Source organism: Oncorhynchus mykiss, chromosome 2 (genome assembly GCF_013265735.2).
Source record: "Oncorhynchus mykiss isolate Arlee chromosome 2, USDA_OmykA_1.1, whole genome shotgun sequence".
NCBI classification, from domain to species: Eukaryota; Metazoa; Chordata; class Actinopteri; order Salmoniformes; family Salmonidae; genus Oncorhynchus; species Oncorhynchus mykiss.
Genome location: NC_048566.1, coordinates 98,535,691 through 98,551,925, shown reverse-complemented (window position 1 = coordinate 98,551,925; position 16,235 = coordinate 98,535,691). Strand labels below are relative to the sequence as shown.

The 16,235-nt window shown below is 46.4% G+C and overlaps 1 protein-coding gene across 6 annotated transcripts in view; it reads right to left on the bottom strand.

Annotated features, from left to right (window-relative positions):
- The window catches only part of LOC110500731 (centrosome-associated protein CEP250), a 32,353-nt gene extending 20,839 nt beyond the window's left edge, over positions 1–11,514 (bottom strand). For 4 of the 6 annotated variants that reach the window (XM_036960394.1, XM_036960418.1, XM_036960408.1 and 1 more), the window contains exons 1-12: positions 11,378–11,514; positions 10,682–10,902; positions 10,516–10,574; positions 10,156–10,326; positions 9,386–9,518; positions 7,699–7,796; positions 7,282–7,414; positions 6,402–6,521; positions 4,641–4,766; positions 4,315–4,419; positions 3,904–4,092; positions 3,237–3,472 (exon numbers count right to left, since the gene is read on the bottom strand). In XM_036960394.1, coding sequence (XP_036816289.1) covers positions 3,237–3,472; positions 3,904–4,092; positions 4,315–4,419; positions 4,641–4,766; positions 6,402–6,521; positions 7,282–7,414; positions 7,699–7,796; positions 9,386–9,518; positions 10,156–10,326; positions 10,516–10,574; positions 10,682–10,876 — 1,565 coding nt within the window. In that variant the 5' untranslated portion in view covers positions 10,877–10,902; positions 11,378–11,514. The remainder of the gene's footprint in view (positions 1–3,236; positions 3,473–3,903; positions 4,093–4,314; positions 4,420–4,640; positions 4,767–6,401; positions 6,522–7,281; positions 7,415–7,698; positions 7,797–9,385; positions 9,519–10,155; positions 10,327–10,515; positions 10,575–10,681; positions 10,903–11,377) is intronic. The other 2 variants (XM_036960416.1, XM_036960400.1) reach the window with 2 other exon arrangements.
- Between the last annotated feature and the right edge of the window lie 4,721 nt (positions 11,515–16,235).

The window sequence follows — 16,235 nt, the reverse complement described above, 5'->3', positions numbered from 1 at the left end:
TTTGAAACAGGCCCTAGAGGCTAGATTTCTAGAGTTCTAGTTCTCTCATCAAGTGATCATCTTCCTCTTGACAGGTGATATTCCGCTTGACAGGTGATATTCCGCTTGACAGGTGATATTCCTCTTGACAGGTGATATTCCGCTTGACAGGTGATATTCCGCTTGACAGGTGATATTCCTCTTGATAGGTGATATTCCTCTTGACAGGTGATATTCCGCTTGACAGGTGATATTCTGCTTGACAGGTGATATTTCCGCTTGACAGGTGATATTCCGCTTGACAGGTGATATTCCGCTTGACAGGTGATATTCCTCTGATAGGTGATATTCCGCTTGACAGGTGATATTCCTCTTGACAGGTGATATTCCGCTTGACAGGTGATATTCTGCTTGACAGGTGATATTTCCGCTTGACAGGTGATATTCCGCTTGACAGGTGATATTCCGCTTGACAGGTGATATTCCTCTGATAGGTGATATTCCGCTTGACAGGTGATATTCCTCTTGACAGGTGATATTCCGCTTGACAGGTGATATTCCGCTTGACAGGCGATATTCCTCTTGACAGGCGATATTCCTCTTGATATGTGATATTCCGCTTGACAGGTGATATTCCTCTTGATATGTGATATTCCGCTTGACAGGTGATATTCCGCTTGACAGGCGATATTCCTCTTGACAGGTGATATTCCGCTTGACAGGTGATATTCCGCTTGACAGGTGATATTCCTCTGATAGGTGATATTCCGCTTGACAGGTGATATTCCTCTTGACAGGTGATATTCCGCTTGACAGGTGATATTCCGCTTGACAGGCGATATTCCTCTTGACAGGCGATATTCCTCTTGATATGTGATATTCCACTTGACAGGTGATATTCCTCTTGATATGTGATATTCCTCTTGACAGGCGATATTCCTCTTGATAGGTGATATTCCTCTTGACAGGTGATATTCCGCTTGACAGGTGATATTCTGCTTGACAGGTGATATTTCCGCTTGACAGGTGATATTCCGCTTGACAGGTGATATTCCGCTTGACAGGTGATATTCCTCTGATAGGTGATATTCCGCTTGACAGGTGATATTCCTCTTGACAGGTGATATTCCGCTTGACAGGTGATATTCCGCTTGACAGGCGATATTCCTCTTGACAGGCGATATTCCTCTTGATATGTGATATTCCGCTTGACAGGTGATATTCCTCTTGATATGTGATATTCCTCTTGACAGGCGATATTCCGCTTGACAGGTGATATTCCGCTTGACAGGTGATATTCCGCTTGACAGGTGATATTCCGCTTGACAGGTGATATTCCGCTTGATAGGTGATATTCCGCTTGACAGGTGATATTCCTCTTGACAGGTGATATTCCGCTTGACAGGTGATATTCCGCTTGACAGGTGATATTCCGCTTGACAGGTGATATTCCTCTTGACAGGTGATATTCCGCTTGACAGGTGATATTCCGCTTGATAGGGGATATTCCGCTTGACAGGTGATATTCCTCTTGATATGTGATATTCCGCTTGACAGGTGATATTCCTCTTGATAGGTGATATTCCACTTGACAGGCGATATTCCGCTTGACAGGTGATATTCTACTAGCCTATTCTCCAAAATTAAACAAATTCTAGTAATCCCCTTTGATTGTGGACTGTATTATTTGGCATACTGGATGGACTGGTTACCTTGTGCTACACTGCAAACTTACTATCCATGAGTCTGGGAGAGAACGTATGCCTTGGCGATGCAATTGGTTCATTGATTTTGCAGGGCGGCTTACAGTTAGCCTATAATTACAGTGAATTTGTATTGGATTTAGAATAGCCTAGTAGTATGTCATTTAGAATTAATAGCCTGACACACACTTACCTTTTTAGTTACAGAATATCTCAACACTGTGCGTTTCCATCTCCTCGAGCGGGCAGAGGGAGGGAGGCTGTCTAATGAAAGTTTTTGTTGTGAAAACATGTTACTATTGATGTTCCTGAACAGATTGAAGTGTTGTGTAGCTGCAGGGACAGAGTTGGAAAACCCATGGTGTACGGAGTCTAGGCGGAATATAACCTGTCAAGTGGAATATCACCTGCGGAATATCGCCTGTCAAGCGGAATATCACCTGTCAAGCGGAATATATCAGACTAATCACTAATGCCCTAAGTACCAGACCATTAGGACCTGATGGAGGAACAATAGAGCCCGGTGTACCAGGCCATTAGTGACCTGATGGAGGAACAATAGAGCCCTAAGTACCAGGCCATTAGGACCTGATGGAGGAACAATAGAGCCCTAAGTACCAGGCCATTAGGACCTGATGGAGGAACAATAGAGACCTGAGTACCAGGCCATTAGGACCTGATGGAGGAACAATAGAGACCTGAGTACCAGGCCATTAGTGACCTGATGGAGGGACAATAGAGCCCTGAGTACCAGGCCATTAGTGACCTGATGGAGGGACTATAGAGCCCTGAGTACCAGGCCATTAGGACCTGATGGAGGAACAATAGAGCCCTAAGTACCAGGCCATTAGGACCTGATGGAGGAACAATAGAGACCTGAGTACCAGGCCATTAGGACCTGATGGAGGAACAATAGAGACCTGAGTACCAGGCCATTAGTGACCTGATGGAGGAACAATAGAGACCTGAGTACCAGGCCATTAGGACCTGATGGAGGAACAATAGAGACCTGAGTACCAGGCCATTAGTGACCTGATGGAGGAACAATAGAGACCTGAGTACCAGGCCATTAGTGACCTGATGGAGGAACAATAGAGACCTGAGTACCAGGCCATTAATGACCTGATGGAGGAACAATAGAGACCTGAGTACCAGGCCATTAGGACCTGATGGAGGAACAATAGAGACCTGAGTACCAGGCCATTAGTGACCTGATGGAGGAACAATAGAGCCCTGAGTACCAGGCCATTAGTGACCTGATGGTCATTAGCGAGTTGGGTACTACCAACGCATGTACAAAGCGAACAAGAGGAGATTACTGCGACTCAACAGTCACATGGAATTTTACTGCGGTCATTACTCATGACTGCCAGTGTGGCGGCAATACAGTCACCGCAACAACGGGTAGTATCTCTATCTCGCACTCTGGTGAAATTGTCATCTAGGATCTTGGCCTAGGGGTCGGGGTCACAGTTAGGGGTTGATTTGAGCTTAAGGCTATGGTACCAAGTGGTGATCTCCAAATGTACATCTGCAGTCTGTTATTCCTCTCACCTGAGCTGACAACAACTCTCCCTCAACTCTGTCACTTCCTCCTCCTGTCTTCCATCCCGTCCAATAGAACTCGTCAACTCCTGCTTCTCTCCAATCAGCTGCGAGCGCTCCGTCTCCAGAGCTGCGATCTGATTGGTGTGGATGACTCTCTCCGCCCCCAGCTCATGCAGCTGAGCCAATGAGGACTCCAGCCTCTGTCTGACCATCTCCAGCTCTGATGTCATCTTTTCATTCATCTGTCCAATATCAAAGAGATAGATGGTGGTTAAACATTCAGACGGGATACGGAACACTTAAGCAAGGAAGAAAATTCAGTCACAGAGTACAGAACCATTCAGCTCAACAAGTGGAACCAACAGGTACAGCACTGGGACCAGAAATAGGGTTTAATATAATTAAAAATAATTTATATTTAAATAATTTATATAATTAATATAAAGTTTCACCTTTTAGGGTCCATTGTTCTGGTAAATATATACGGAACGTTTCAGATATGTTTTAATAGAAAGTTTCCCCTTTTAGGGTCCATTGTTCTGGTAAATATATACGGAACGTTTCAGAAATGTTTTAATAGAAAGTTTCCCCTTTTTTATTTTTTATTCCCAGAATTTTTTTAACCTGCTACGTCACAGTCCATAACCAAACCAAGTTCTTTCAAACTTCACACCTCTGTCACAGTCAGAAGTTCCTGTTTCATCTGCACAGTGTCCTGCCCCTGCCTGTTGGTGTGAGCCTTGGCCTCAGCCAGCTGGTTGCTGAGCTCACACACCTGGTCCGTGTAGCCTTCCCTGCCTCTCTGGGCCCTCTCCAACTGCAGCTCCAGATCCTGAGCATGCTGGTGCAGGTCTGCCTTCTCCTGTACATGACAGAACATACGCAGGTGTTCATCAAGACAAAGCATCTATGCACAAATACTTTTGGATCTGTGCATCGTTATACTCGAGATGCCCTTATCTCGATGATCACGATCACACTTTGGATGTTAATGGAAGATTTGCACGATAACTCATCATGCATGGATGTGAAGTTAGGATTGGGGCCACAGTGATTAGCTAGTAGACAGAGGATGGACGGAGACCTGCAGTAAGCGGTCCTTGTCAGACATGGCCGTGGTCAGCTTGATCTTCAGGTCCTCCACACTGTCCTCCAGCCGCAACACCTTGGAGGTCAGAAGGTCCCCCTCCTGCTCGACAGAGAGGGTGGTTAGGACCCGTCGGTGAAGTGAAAGAGGACTTTGGGTTGGTTTCCCAAACACTGATTAAGCTCAGTCCTCTGGATTAAAAAGAACGTCCATTGACTATGTTTTTTCTAGTCCAGGACTAGAGTTCATGCTGTCTGTCCCTTTGAGTGATGAACAAAGGTTTCCTGAAATGAAATGGAATTGATCCCAACCCTGCCACTCACCAGAGTGGCCTGGCCCAGCTTACTGTGTGCCTCACTCAGCTGGTCCTGCAGCTCACTGTGGGTCTGCAAGGCCCGACCCAGTCTCTGGTTCACTTCCTCTGTCTGGTTCAACACGGTCCTCTGAGCCTGGACAAAACAGAGCGGGAGGTAGGGAGAGAAAGGTCGGTGAAAAGTGCTTCAGCGTGTGTTTTGTAGCCTTGGAGACAGAGTGGGAGGTAGGGAGAGAACAGGGCTGGAGACACAGAGTGGGAGGTAGGGAGAGAACAGGGCTGGAGACACAGAGTGGGAGGTAGGGAGAGAACAGGGCTGGAGACACAGAGTGGGAGGTAGGGAGAGAACAGGGCTGGAGACACAGAGTGGGAGGTAGGGAGAGAACGGGGCTGGGGAGGCAGAGTGGGAGGTAGGGAGAGAACAGGGCTGGAGACACAGAGTGGGAGGTAGGGAGAGAACAGGGCTGGGGAGACAGAGTGGGAGGTAGGGAGATAACAGGGCTGGGGAGACAGAGTGGGAGGTAGGGAGAGAACAGGGCTGGAGACAGAGTGGGAGGTAGGGAGAGAACAGGGCTGGGGAGACAGAGTGGGAGGTAGGGAGAGAACAGGGCTGGAGACAGAATGGGAGGTAGGGAGAGAACAGGGCTGGAGACAGAGTGGGAGGTAGGGAGAGAACAGGACTGGGGAGACAGAGTGGGAGGTAAGTTGAGAACGGAGCTGGAGACACCGAGTGGGAGGTAGGGAGAGAACAGGGCTGGGGAGACAGAGTGGGAGGTAGGGAGAGAACAGGGCTGGAGACACAGAGTGGGAGGTAGGGAGAGAACAGGGCTGGAGAGACAGAGTGGGAGGTAGGGAGAGAACAGGGCTGGGGAGACAGAGTGGGAGGTAGGGAGATAACAGGGCTGGGGAGACAGAGTGGGAGGTAGGGAGAGAACAGGGCTGGAGACAGAGTGGGAGGTAGGGAGAGAACAGGGCTGGGGAGACAGAGTGGGAGGTAGGGAGAGAACAGGGCTGGAGACAGAATGGGAGGTAGGGAGAGAACAGGGCTGGAGACAGAGTGGGAGGTAGGGAGAGAACAGGACTGGGGAGACAGAGTGGGAGGTAAGTTGAGAACGGAGCTGGAGACACCGAGTGGGAGGTAGGGAGAGAACAGGGCTGGGGAGACAGAGTGGGAGGTAGGGAGAGAACAGGGCTGGAGACACAGAGTGGGAGGTAGGGAGAGAACAGGGCTGGAGAGACAGAGTGGGAGGTAGGGAGAGAACAGGGATGGGGAGACAGAGTGGGAGGTGGGAGAGAACGGGGCTGGAGACAGAATGGGAAAGATACTAAGATGAATAGGTATAGAAGAGTCTGTTTAAACTGTGGAGTACCACAAGGAAGTGTTCTCTGACCCCTTTTTCTCCTGTTGTACATCAATGATTTAAAAGCTGCCTGTTCATTAGAGCGTTGGGGACAGTAACCTAAAGGTTGCTGGATCGAATCGACCAAGCTGATAAGGTAAAAATATGTCGTTCTACCCACTGAACAGTTATCCCACTGTTCCCCGGTAGGTCGTCATTGTAAATGAGAATTTGTTCATAACTGACTTGCCTAGTTAAAGAAAGGTTACATTTAAAATAAAATAAAATGTTAACAATGAACACAGGAGTTGGCAAAACTACACAGACAGACTAGGGCCTTTAATCCTTGGTCAAAGGTTGTGGACACGACAGGGAACAGGGTGTCCTTTGGGACAGAAACAACATTAAACGAGGCTAGTTGTTGGACTAACCTCTTTAGAGATGTGTAGTTGCTGAAGGTCTCTCTCTGTCTCCAGGGCCTCTGCTCTCTCCTCGGCCTCTCTGAGGGCCTTTCTCAGTCTGGACAGCTCTCTCTCTGCTTTGTGCTTTTCCTGCATGGACACACGGACACACAGACACAAGGACACACAGATACATAGACACACAGACACACGGACACACAGACACACGGACACATGGACACACAGACACATGGACACACAGACACACAGACACATGGACACACAGACACACGGACACACGGACACATGGACACACAGACACACGGACACACAGACACATGGACACACAGACACATGGACACACAGACAGACGGATACAAGGACACACGGACACACAGACACACAGACACACGGACACACGGACACATGGACACACAGACAGACGGACACACAGACACAAGGACACACAGACACATGGACACAAGGACACACAGACACATGGACACAAGGACACACAGACACATGGACACACGGACACAAGGACACACAGACACATGGACACACGGACACATGGACACACAGACACATGGACACACAGACACATGGACACACAGACACATGGACACAAGGACACACAGACACATGGACACACAGACACATGGACACACGGACACATGGACACACAGACACACGGACACATGGACACACAGACACACTGTAAAATCCTCCATATGGATTTAGTGCTGCTTAAAGTGGGGTTTTACTCTAAACAGGATTATCCACAAGTCACCTGGTCCCAGATCTGTTTGTGCTGCATCAACTCTTATGGTCGTTATGACAACAATCAGAGGAGTTGCACAAACAGACCTGGGACCAAAGAGTTTTGTCCAATGAGGTTTAAACAGTGTACCTCTCTGAACAAGTCTTGTTGTGTAACAGGTGAGGTCCTGCTGAGTGGGTTGTTGTTAGTTCTTGGGGCCGCAGGTTTGATAACACTCAGGTTTGATCTCATCTTCAACATGTCCATCTCCAGTCGGAGAACCCTTCAGATGTACATATAAATGGAATTTACTGACGTCTCTTTTGGGAGTTCTTTATATCAGGTTTGAAAACTGAGGTGAATACCAGGGTTGGGGTCAATTTAATTTCAATTCAGTCCATTCAGGAAGTTAAATTATATATATGTTTCTGAAATGACTGAATTGAAATGGAAATGGCCCCTGCATGGTGAATAGCTGTCCTGTTCATCTCCACTGGGATTTGGGAATGGCATGAACTCATTCAATGTCATGAATGCCATTCTTAGTGGCTTAGTCATTGTACTCACTTGTCTTGCAGTTCTCCTCGACGTCGACTTTCCTCAAACCGGCTCAACTCAGCTGCCTCCTTCTCCTGCTCAAGAGCACTCACTGCATCTGCCAGCTGCTGTAGGACAAACGGGTTGAGGGGTGAGCCTGAACCCCAAAGACCAGACAAAACCTGGCCTGAACCCCAAAGACCAGACAAAACCTGTCCTAGACCCCAAAGACCAGTCAAAACCTGGTTTACACTCCAAAGACCAGACAAGGACTGACCTAGACCCCAAAGACCAGACAAAACCTGGCCTGAACCCCAAAGACCAGACAAAGCCTGACCTGAACCCCAAAGACCAGACAAAGCCTGACCTGAACCCCAAAGACCAGACAAAGCCTGACCTGAACCCCAAAGACCAGACACAGCCTGACCTGAACCCCAAAGACCAGACACAGCCTGACCTGAACCCCAAAGACCAGACACAGCCTGACCTGAACCCCAAAGACCAGACAAAGCCTGACCTGAACCCCAAAGACCAGACAAAGCCTGACCTGAACCCCAAAGACCAGACAAAGCCTGACCTGAACCCCAAAGACCAGACACAGCCTGACCTGAACCCCAAAGACCAGACACAGCCTGACCTGAACCCCAAAGACCAGACACAGCCTGACCTGAACCCCAAAGACCAGACAAAGCCTGACCTGAACCCCAAAGACCAGACAAGGCCTGACCTGAACCCCAAAGACCAGACAAGGCCTGACCTGAACCCCAAAGACCAGACAAGGCCTGGCCTGAACCCCAAAGACCAGACACAGCCTGACCTGAACCCCAAAGACCAGACACAGCCTGACCTGAACCCCAAAGACCAAACCTGGCCCGAACCCCAAAGACCAGACAGAGTCTGGCCCGAACCCCAAAGACCAGACACAGCCTGACCTGAACCCCAAAGACCAGACAAGGCCTGGCCTGAACCCCAAAGACCAGACACAGCCTGACCTGAACCCCAAAGACCAGACACAGCCTGACCTGAACCCCAAAGACCAGACACAGCCTGACCTGAACGCGAAAGACCAGACACAGCCTGACCTGAACCCCAAAGACCAGACACAGCCTGACCCGAACCCGAAAGACCAGACAGAGTCTGACCTGAACCCCAAAGACCAAACCTGGCCCGAACCCGAAAGACCAGACAGAGTCTGGTCTAGACCCCAAAGACCAGACAAGGCCTGGCCTGAACCCCAAAGACCAGACAAGGCCTGACCTGAACCCCAAAGACCAGACACAGCCTGACCTGAACCCCAAAGACCAGACAGAGTCTGGTCTAGACCCCCTAAAAACAAGTGCAGGTACAATGGTGTTGAAAAACTTCCAAGAAGGAAGAAACCTTGAGAGGGGACTCTGGCTTCTCCTGGGTCGAAGTTAAGACTACATTATGACCATTAAAGACCAGTTCAGGGTGTACACAGAGATCGTAGACTTTCTGATTCATTAAAGCCAGATAGTTTCTAAGTTCAGAGTGTACACAGAAATAGTAGACTTTCTGAATCATTAAAGCCAGATAGTTTCTAAGTTCAGAGTGTACACAGAAATAGTAGACTTTCTGAATCATTAAAGCCAGATAGTTTCTAAGTTCACAGTGTACACAGAGATCGTAGACCTTCTGATTCATTAAACGGGCAGAATATCTCTTTTTTTAAAGTCCAGAGATCTTTCTCACTTACCTTGTGCTTCATCTCCAGCAGCTGTGCAGTACTACTGCTCTGCTGCGGCTGTGTGTCTCTGTTCTTCAGCAGGTCTGTCTGGCTGTCCAGACGTCCATGGGCCTCCCGCAGCCTCTGCACCAGCTCTGCTCGCCTGCAGATACAATGATTTATTACAGGTTTATACGTGTCTACAAGACTTTATAATACCTTATTATAAGGCTTTGTAACATTCTATGTCACCCTAAGTAGTACCTTATTATAAGGCTTTGTAACATTCTATGTCACCCTAAGTAGTACCTTATTATAAGGCTTTGTAACATTCTATGTCACCCTAAGTAGTACCTTATTATAAGGCTTTGTAACATTCTATGTCACCCTAAGTAGTACCTTATTATAAGGCTTTGTAACATTCTATGTCACCCTAAGTAGTACCTTATTATAAGGCTTTGTAACATTCTATGTCACCCTAAGTAGTACCTTATTATAAGGCTTTGTAACATTCTATGTCACCCTAAGTAGTACCTTATTATAAGGCTTTGTAACATTCTATGTCACCCTAAGTAGTACCTTATTATAAGGCTTTGTAACATTCTATGTCACCCTAAGTAGTACCTTATAATAAGATAACATAAATACCTTATATTTATCCATGATATTTATAATGCCTTGTTATAAGGCTTATAATACAGCAGCAGCAGGTTATGTCTATCTAATAAGGTATTATAAAGGGTTATAATATATTATGTCTCTCTAAGTACCTTGCTATAAGGCATTATAAAGGCTCATACCTAAAGCCACTCTCTTCCAGGGCTGCTCTCAGCTCAACCCCTGGGGAGACAGGGGAGAGGGACCGGGGGGCGCCCTCGGGGGCCAGGCGAGACATCGACTGCCATCTTCTTTTACCCAGCCCTGGGTCACTCTGTCTGCTGAAGCCACTGTCTCTGCCATTAGCGGAGGTGCTAGGACACATGAAACGGATGTCATCAATATAAAATTATACAAGCGGCTTGAGTAAACCTACCTTTGTAAAGGTGAAAGGCAGTGCTCAAACCAACCTAGAGTCAAGGTGCAGCCTTGAATAGAAGTACATAAAAAAAATTAAAAAAACATTATGTCTTTAAGGTTACAAAAAAAACTTCTGCTCTCACCCGGTGCTCATTTTGGAGAGGAACCCTCCAGTCCTACATGCCATACTCCATGCTAAGGACTAACAGAACAAAACATCACTCAAAAAAATCGCCTCACCATGATCCAAATAATTAATTCATAACACAAATCATAAGTCACCTACATAAATCACAAATCGTTCCTTACCTGAGATTTAAAGTGAGACCTGCTGTCCCACATGTCCAGATCGGTGAGGACGAGTGGACTAGAGTCTCTGAGAGGGATGAAGGAATGACTGAAGGGTATAACACCCAGTCCTCCTAACTCATCACCCCAGTCGTCGCTGCCTTCCACGTGGGAGAGGCCGCGGTCATCACCCCCCCATAGCTGGGCCAAGTCCATCCGGGCACACACTGTATCCACAGGCCCTGGTCAGAGGGTTGGAAAAAGGGGACAAGGATTGATCGAGTCTCATGTTAGTGGCAGTTCGTAGTCTGCTATTATTACCACTATTCATGGAAAATGTGTTTGACTTTTCCAGTGTTTGTTTGTTCTGCTCTGAGTTCACACCCAATCTTTAACAATGCAGTGTGGCTAATTATAACACCGTTGTGACTGGACTCCAAATGCCTTGTGTTTGTGTTGCAGTCAAATAGAATTTGAAGAAAAAATATATATATCTTTACAAGGAAAATCAAATGTTTTCTGTGTGAATTAACCTTCTGTACACTGAGTAAATGTATTCCATCTGCATACAGTTCACATGTGGCCTACTGTTAAGCACCCAAAGAAGTAACTCATATTTTAGAATGGTTAAATAAACGTTTTTAAAATATACTGCCCATAACCAAAAAAACATAATCTTTAGTGACTAAGTATACCATATGAAAAGCTGTCTCTTACCTTGCTGTTCAAGCCCTCTCTTGTTCAATAGCTCTGTCCCTGCTGTTGTCTTTCAGCCGCCCCTGATTGCGGGAGCCAGGGAGCTGTTGAGAGTGCAGCCTTTGGCAGGCGGTAGTCATGGTTACCTACATACAGAGGGACTCGCGGGTGAGCTGAAGTCCAATCCTGGCGCTTGGCTACATTGTCTCCGCGTGACATCACTGCTTCGGCAGCCCGTGTACTGTTTGTTGACATGATGAGATGACAGGAGTTCCACTCTGTGGAGCCTATCAAGACCGATTTAAAAAAAATATATAAAAAAAAAAAACAGTACATTTACTATTTGATTCACCCACACATTGCAACCGAGCATCGTGAAATACATATTTGTGTTTCATGTTTATGGTAAAGTAATCATTGTCAAAACATTACAGTAAGATTGACGTATTCGGGTATGTAGCATTAGTCTCGATCTTTAACGTCATTGGAATAAGTAGGCCTATTGTATAGATGTGAATAAAGACGATGGTATGCACACGATTTAATAAGGGAAGTTGTGTTTGTGTGTTGGTATGGGACATGACGGGTGTGAGATTAATGACTTGACAAAGAGCTGTATATTATAACACACTGTTATTTGCGCTGTCTCAACAGGACAGTGAGAAATACTGCAGGCCACTGAGATCATAACATACAGGTACCTGCCAAAATAAAGGAAACACCAGCATAAAGTGTCTTAATGAACGACGAGCCTCCAGAACAACGAGCCGCCAGAACAGCTTCAATGCTCATTGACATAGACTCTACAAGTGTCTGGATGTCACGTTCGTTGAATGGAGGAGACCAAGGCGCAGCGTGATGTGAATACATTCTATTAATTAACGAAGAACATTTAAACAAACGTGACGCTATATATATAAACAAGTGCAGACACAGGCAACTAACCATAGACAATAACCCACGAAATACCCAAGGAAAAATGGCTGCCTAAATATGGTTCCCAATCAGAGACAACGATAAACAGCTGCCTCTAATTGAGAACCAATCTAGGCAACCATAGACATACATAACACCTAGACTACTAAACACCAATAGACATACAAAACACCTAGACAGGGTAAAAAACACATACATCACCCATGTCACACCCTGACCTAACCAAAATAATAAAGAAAACAAAGAATACTAAGGTCAGGGCGTGGCACTGGAACTCAATCAGAAGGGTATGACACCATTCTATGAAAAAAAATCCATAATTTGGTGTTTTGTTGATGGTGGGAAAACGCTGGCACCTCTCCAGTATCTCCCAAAAGTGTTCAATTGGGTGAAGATCTGGTCTCACACACACACACACACAGTAGTAAAGGCCAAATTCAATATTTATCTAATCATTTATTTATAAAGTATCAGTCAAAAGTTTTGGACAAACTATTTCTACATTTCTACATTGTAGAATAAAAGTGAAGACATCAAAACTATGAAATAACACATATGGAATAATGTAGTAACCAAAAAAAGTGTTAAACAAATCTAAACATGTTTTTTTGTTGAGATTCTTCAAAGTAGCCACCTGTGCCTTGATGACAGCTTTGTACACACTTGGTATTCTCTCAACCTGCTTTACCTGGAATGCTCTTCCAACAGTCTTCTTGAAGGAGTTCCCACATATGCTGAGCACTTGTTGGCTGCTTTTCCTTCACTCTGCGGTCCAACTCATCCCAAACCATCTCAATTGGGTTGAGGTCAGGTGATTGTGGAGGCCAGGTCATCTGATGCAGCACTCCATCACACTTATTGGTCAAATAGCCCTTACACAGCCTGGAGGTGTGTGGGTCATTGTCCTGTTGAAAACAAATGATAGTCCCACTAAGTGCAAACCATATGGGAAGGCGTATCGCTGCAGAATGCTGTGGTAGCCATGCTGGTTAAGTGTGCCTTAAATACCAAATAAATCACAGACAGTGTCACCAGCAAAGCACCATCACACCTCCTCCTCCATGCTTCACGGTGGGAACCACACATGTGGAGCTCATCCGTTCACCTACTCTGCGTCTCACAAAGACACGGCGGTTGGAACCAAAAATCTCAAATTTGGACTCATCGACGATAGATTTCCACCGGTCTAATGTCCATTGCTCGTGTTTCTTGGCCCAAGCAAGTCTCTTCTTCTTAATGGTGTCCATTAGTAGTGGTTTCTTTGCGTCAATTCGACCATGAAGGCCTGATTCATGCAGTCTCCTCTGAACAGTTGATGTTGAGATGTGTCTGTTTCTTATGTCTGAAGCATTTATTTTGGTTCTTGAAATTTTCCGGACTGACTGACCTTCATGTCTTAAAGTAACGATGGACTGTTGTTTCTCTTTGCTTATTTGAGCTGTTCCTAAAGCTTAAAGCTGGTTGAGAGAATGCCAATAGTGTGCAAAGCTGTCATCAAGGCAAAAGGGTGGATACTTTTTCAGGACCCTGTCTTTCAAAGATCATTAGTAAAAATCCAAATAACTTCACAGATCTTCATTGTAAAGGGTTTCCCATGCTTGTTCTATGAACCATAAACAATTAATGAACATGCACCTGAGGAACGGTTGTTAAGACACTAACAGCTGACAGACGGTAGGCAATTAAGGTTACAGTTATGAAAACTTAGGACACTAAAGAGGCCTTTCTACTGACTGAAAAAACACTGCTCATCTGCGTGAATGTGGCTTAAGCATGCTGCAAGGAGGCATGAGGACTGCAGATGTGGCCAGGGCAATGTCCGTACTGTGAGACGCCTAAGACAGCGCTACAGGGAGACAGGATGGACAGCTGATCATCCTCACAGTGGCAGGCTGCATGTAACAACACTGGCAAAGGATCCGAACATCACACCTGCGGGACAGGTAGGATGGCAACAAGAACAGCCCAAGTTACACCAGGAACGCACAATCCCTCAATCAGTGCTCAGACTGTCCACAATAGGCTGAGAGAGGCTGGACTGAGGGCTTGTAGGCCTGTTGTAAGGCAGGTCCTCACCAGACATCACTGGCAACAACGTCGCCTATGGGCACAAACCCACCGTCGCTGGACCAGACAGGACTGGCAAAAAGTGCTCTTCACTGACGAGTCGCGGTTTTGTCTCTCACCAGGGGTGATGGTCAGATTCGCATTTATCGTGGAAGGAATGAGCGTTACACTGAGGCCTGTACTCTGGAGTGGGATCGATTTGGAGGTGGAGGGTCCGTCATGGTCTGGGGCGGTGTGTCACAGCATCATCGGACTGAGCTTGTTGTCATTGCAGGCAATCTCAACACTGTGCGTTACAGGGAAGACATCTTCCTCCCTCATGTGGTACCCTTCCTGCAGGCTCATCCTGACATGACCCTCCAGCACGGCAATGCCACCAGCCATACTGCTCGTTCTGTGCGTGATTTCCTGCAAGACAGGAATGTCAGTGTTCTGCCATGGCCAGCGAAGAGCCCGGATCTCAATCCCATTGAGCACGTCTGAGACCTGTTGGATCAGAGGGTGAGGGCTAGGGCCATTCCCACCAGAAATGTCTGGGACCTGTTGGATCGGAGGGTGAGGGCTAGGGCCATTCCCACCAGAAATGTCCGGGAACTTGCAGGTACCTTGGTGGAAGAGTGGGGTAATATCTCACAGCAAGAACTGGAAAATCTGGTGCAGTCCATGAGGAGGAGATGCACTGCAGTACTCAATGCAGCTGGTGGCCACAGCAGATACTGACTGTTACTTTTGATTTTGACCCCCCGTTTGTTCAGGGACACATTATTCCATTTCTGTTAGTCACATATCTGTGGAACTTGTTCAGTTTATGTCTCAGATATTGAATCTTGTTATGTTCATACAAATATTTACACATGTTAAGTTTGCTGAAAATAAACGCAGCTGACAGTGAGAGGACGTTTTCTTTTTTTTGCTGAGTTTACATGATTTCATATGTGTTATTTCATAGTTTTGATGTCTTCACTATTATTCAAGAATGTAGAAAATAAAGACAAACCCTGGAATTGGTAGGTGTGTCTTTTGACTGGTACTGTATAATTTGTTTTATACCTAAACTAAAGGGGTCCTACAATTCCAAATGAAATATCAAAATTGCCTATGGTATGACCATTTTATAACAATTCCACATGTCAGCTTAGAACCCCCCCCCGCCCCCCACTACGGTTTAGACTCTTGGTTTTTAAAAAAAACATTTTTTCTCCCTTTCCAGTCTTGTTCCATCGCTGCAACTCCCATATGGGGGAGAGGCAAAGGTCGAGAGCCATGCGTCCTCCGAAACACAACCCAGCCAAGCCACACTGCTTCTTGACACACTGCTCGCTTAACCCGGAAGCCAGCCGAACAAATCTGTACGTGCGCGATGGGACAAGAACATCCCTGCTGGCCAAACCCTGACGCTGGGCCAATTCTACTCCGCCCTATGGGTCTCCCGGTCGAGGCCGGCTGCCACAGAGCCTGGACTCGAACCAGGATCTCAAGTGGCACAGCTAACACAGTGATGCAGTGCCTTATGCTTCGAACACACCGACAGCATCATTGTATTTTGGTACACCAGAAATACATTAATTCCCAATGAATCGCTGCGTTTGCCTTGCAGTTCGTTCGGTGGGGTGCATAAATTGGATTTATCGAAAGTATGTGTCTACCTGTATGAGTAGACGGCTTGACAGAAATGGTAGCAGAGGGTGAATGTTGATCTTTTGCATACATATCCCGGTGATGCAAAAACATTTTGCGCAATGACGCTATCGGTGGGTTCGAAGTGTTAGATCACTGTGGCATTCGGGAGGCCACGGCTTAGACTATAAATAATAACTAAATAATATATATATAAATATATGTATATATATATTAACTCCATGAAATTAAATGTGAT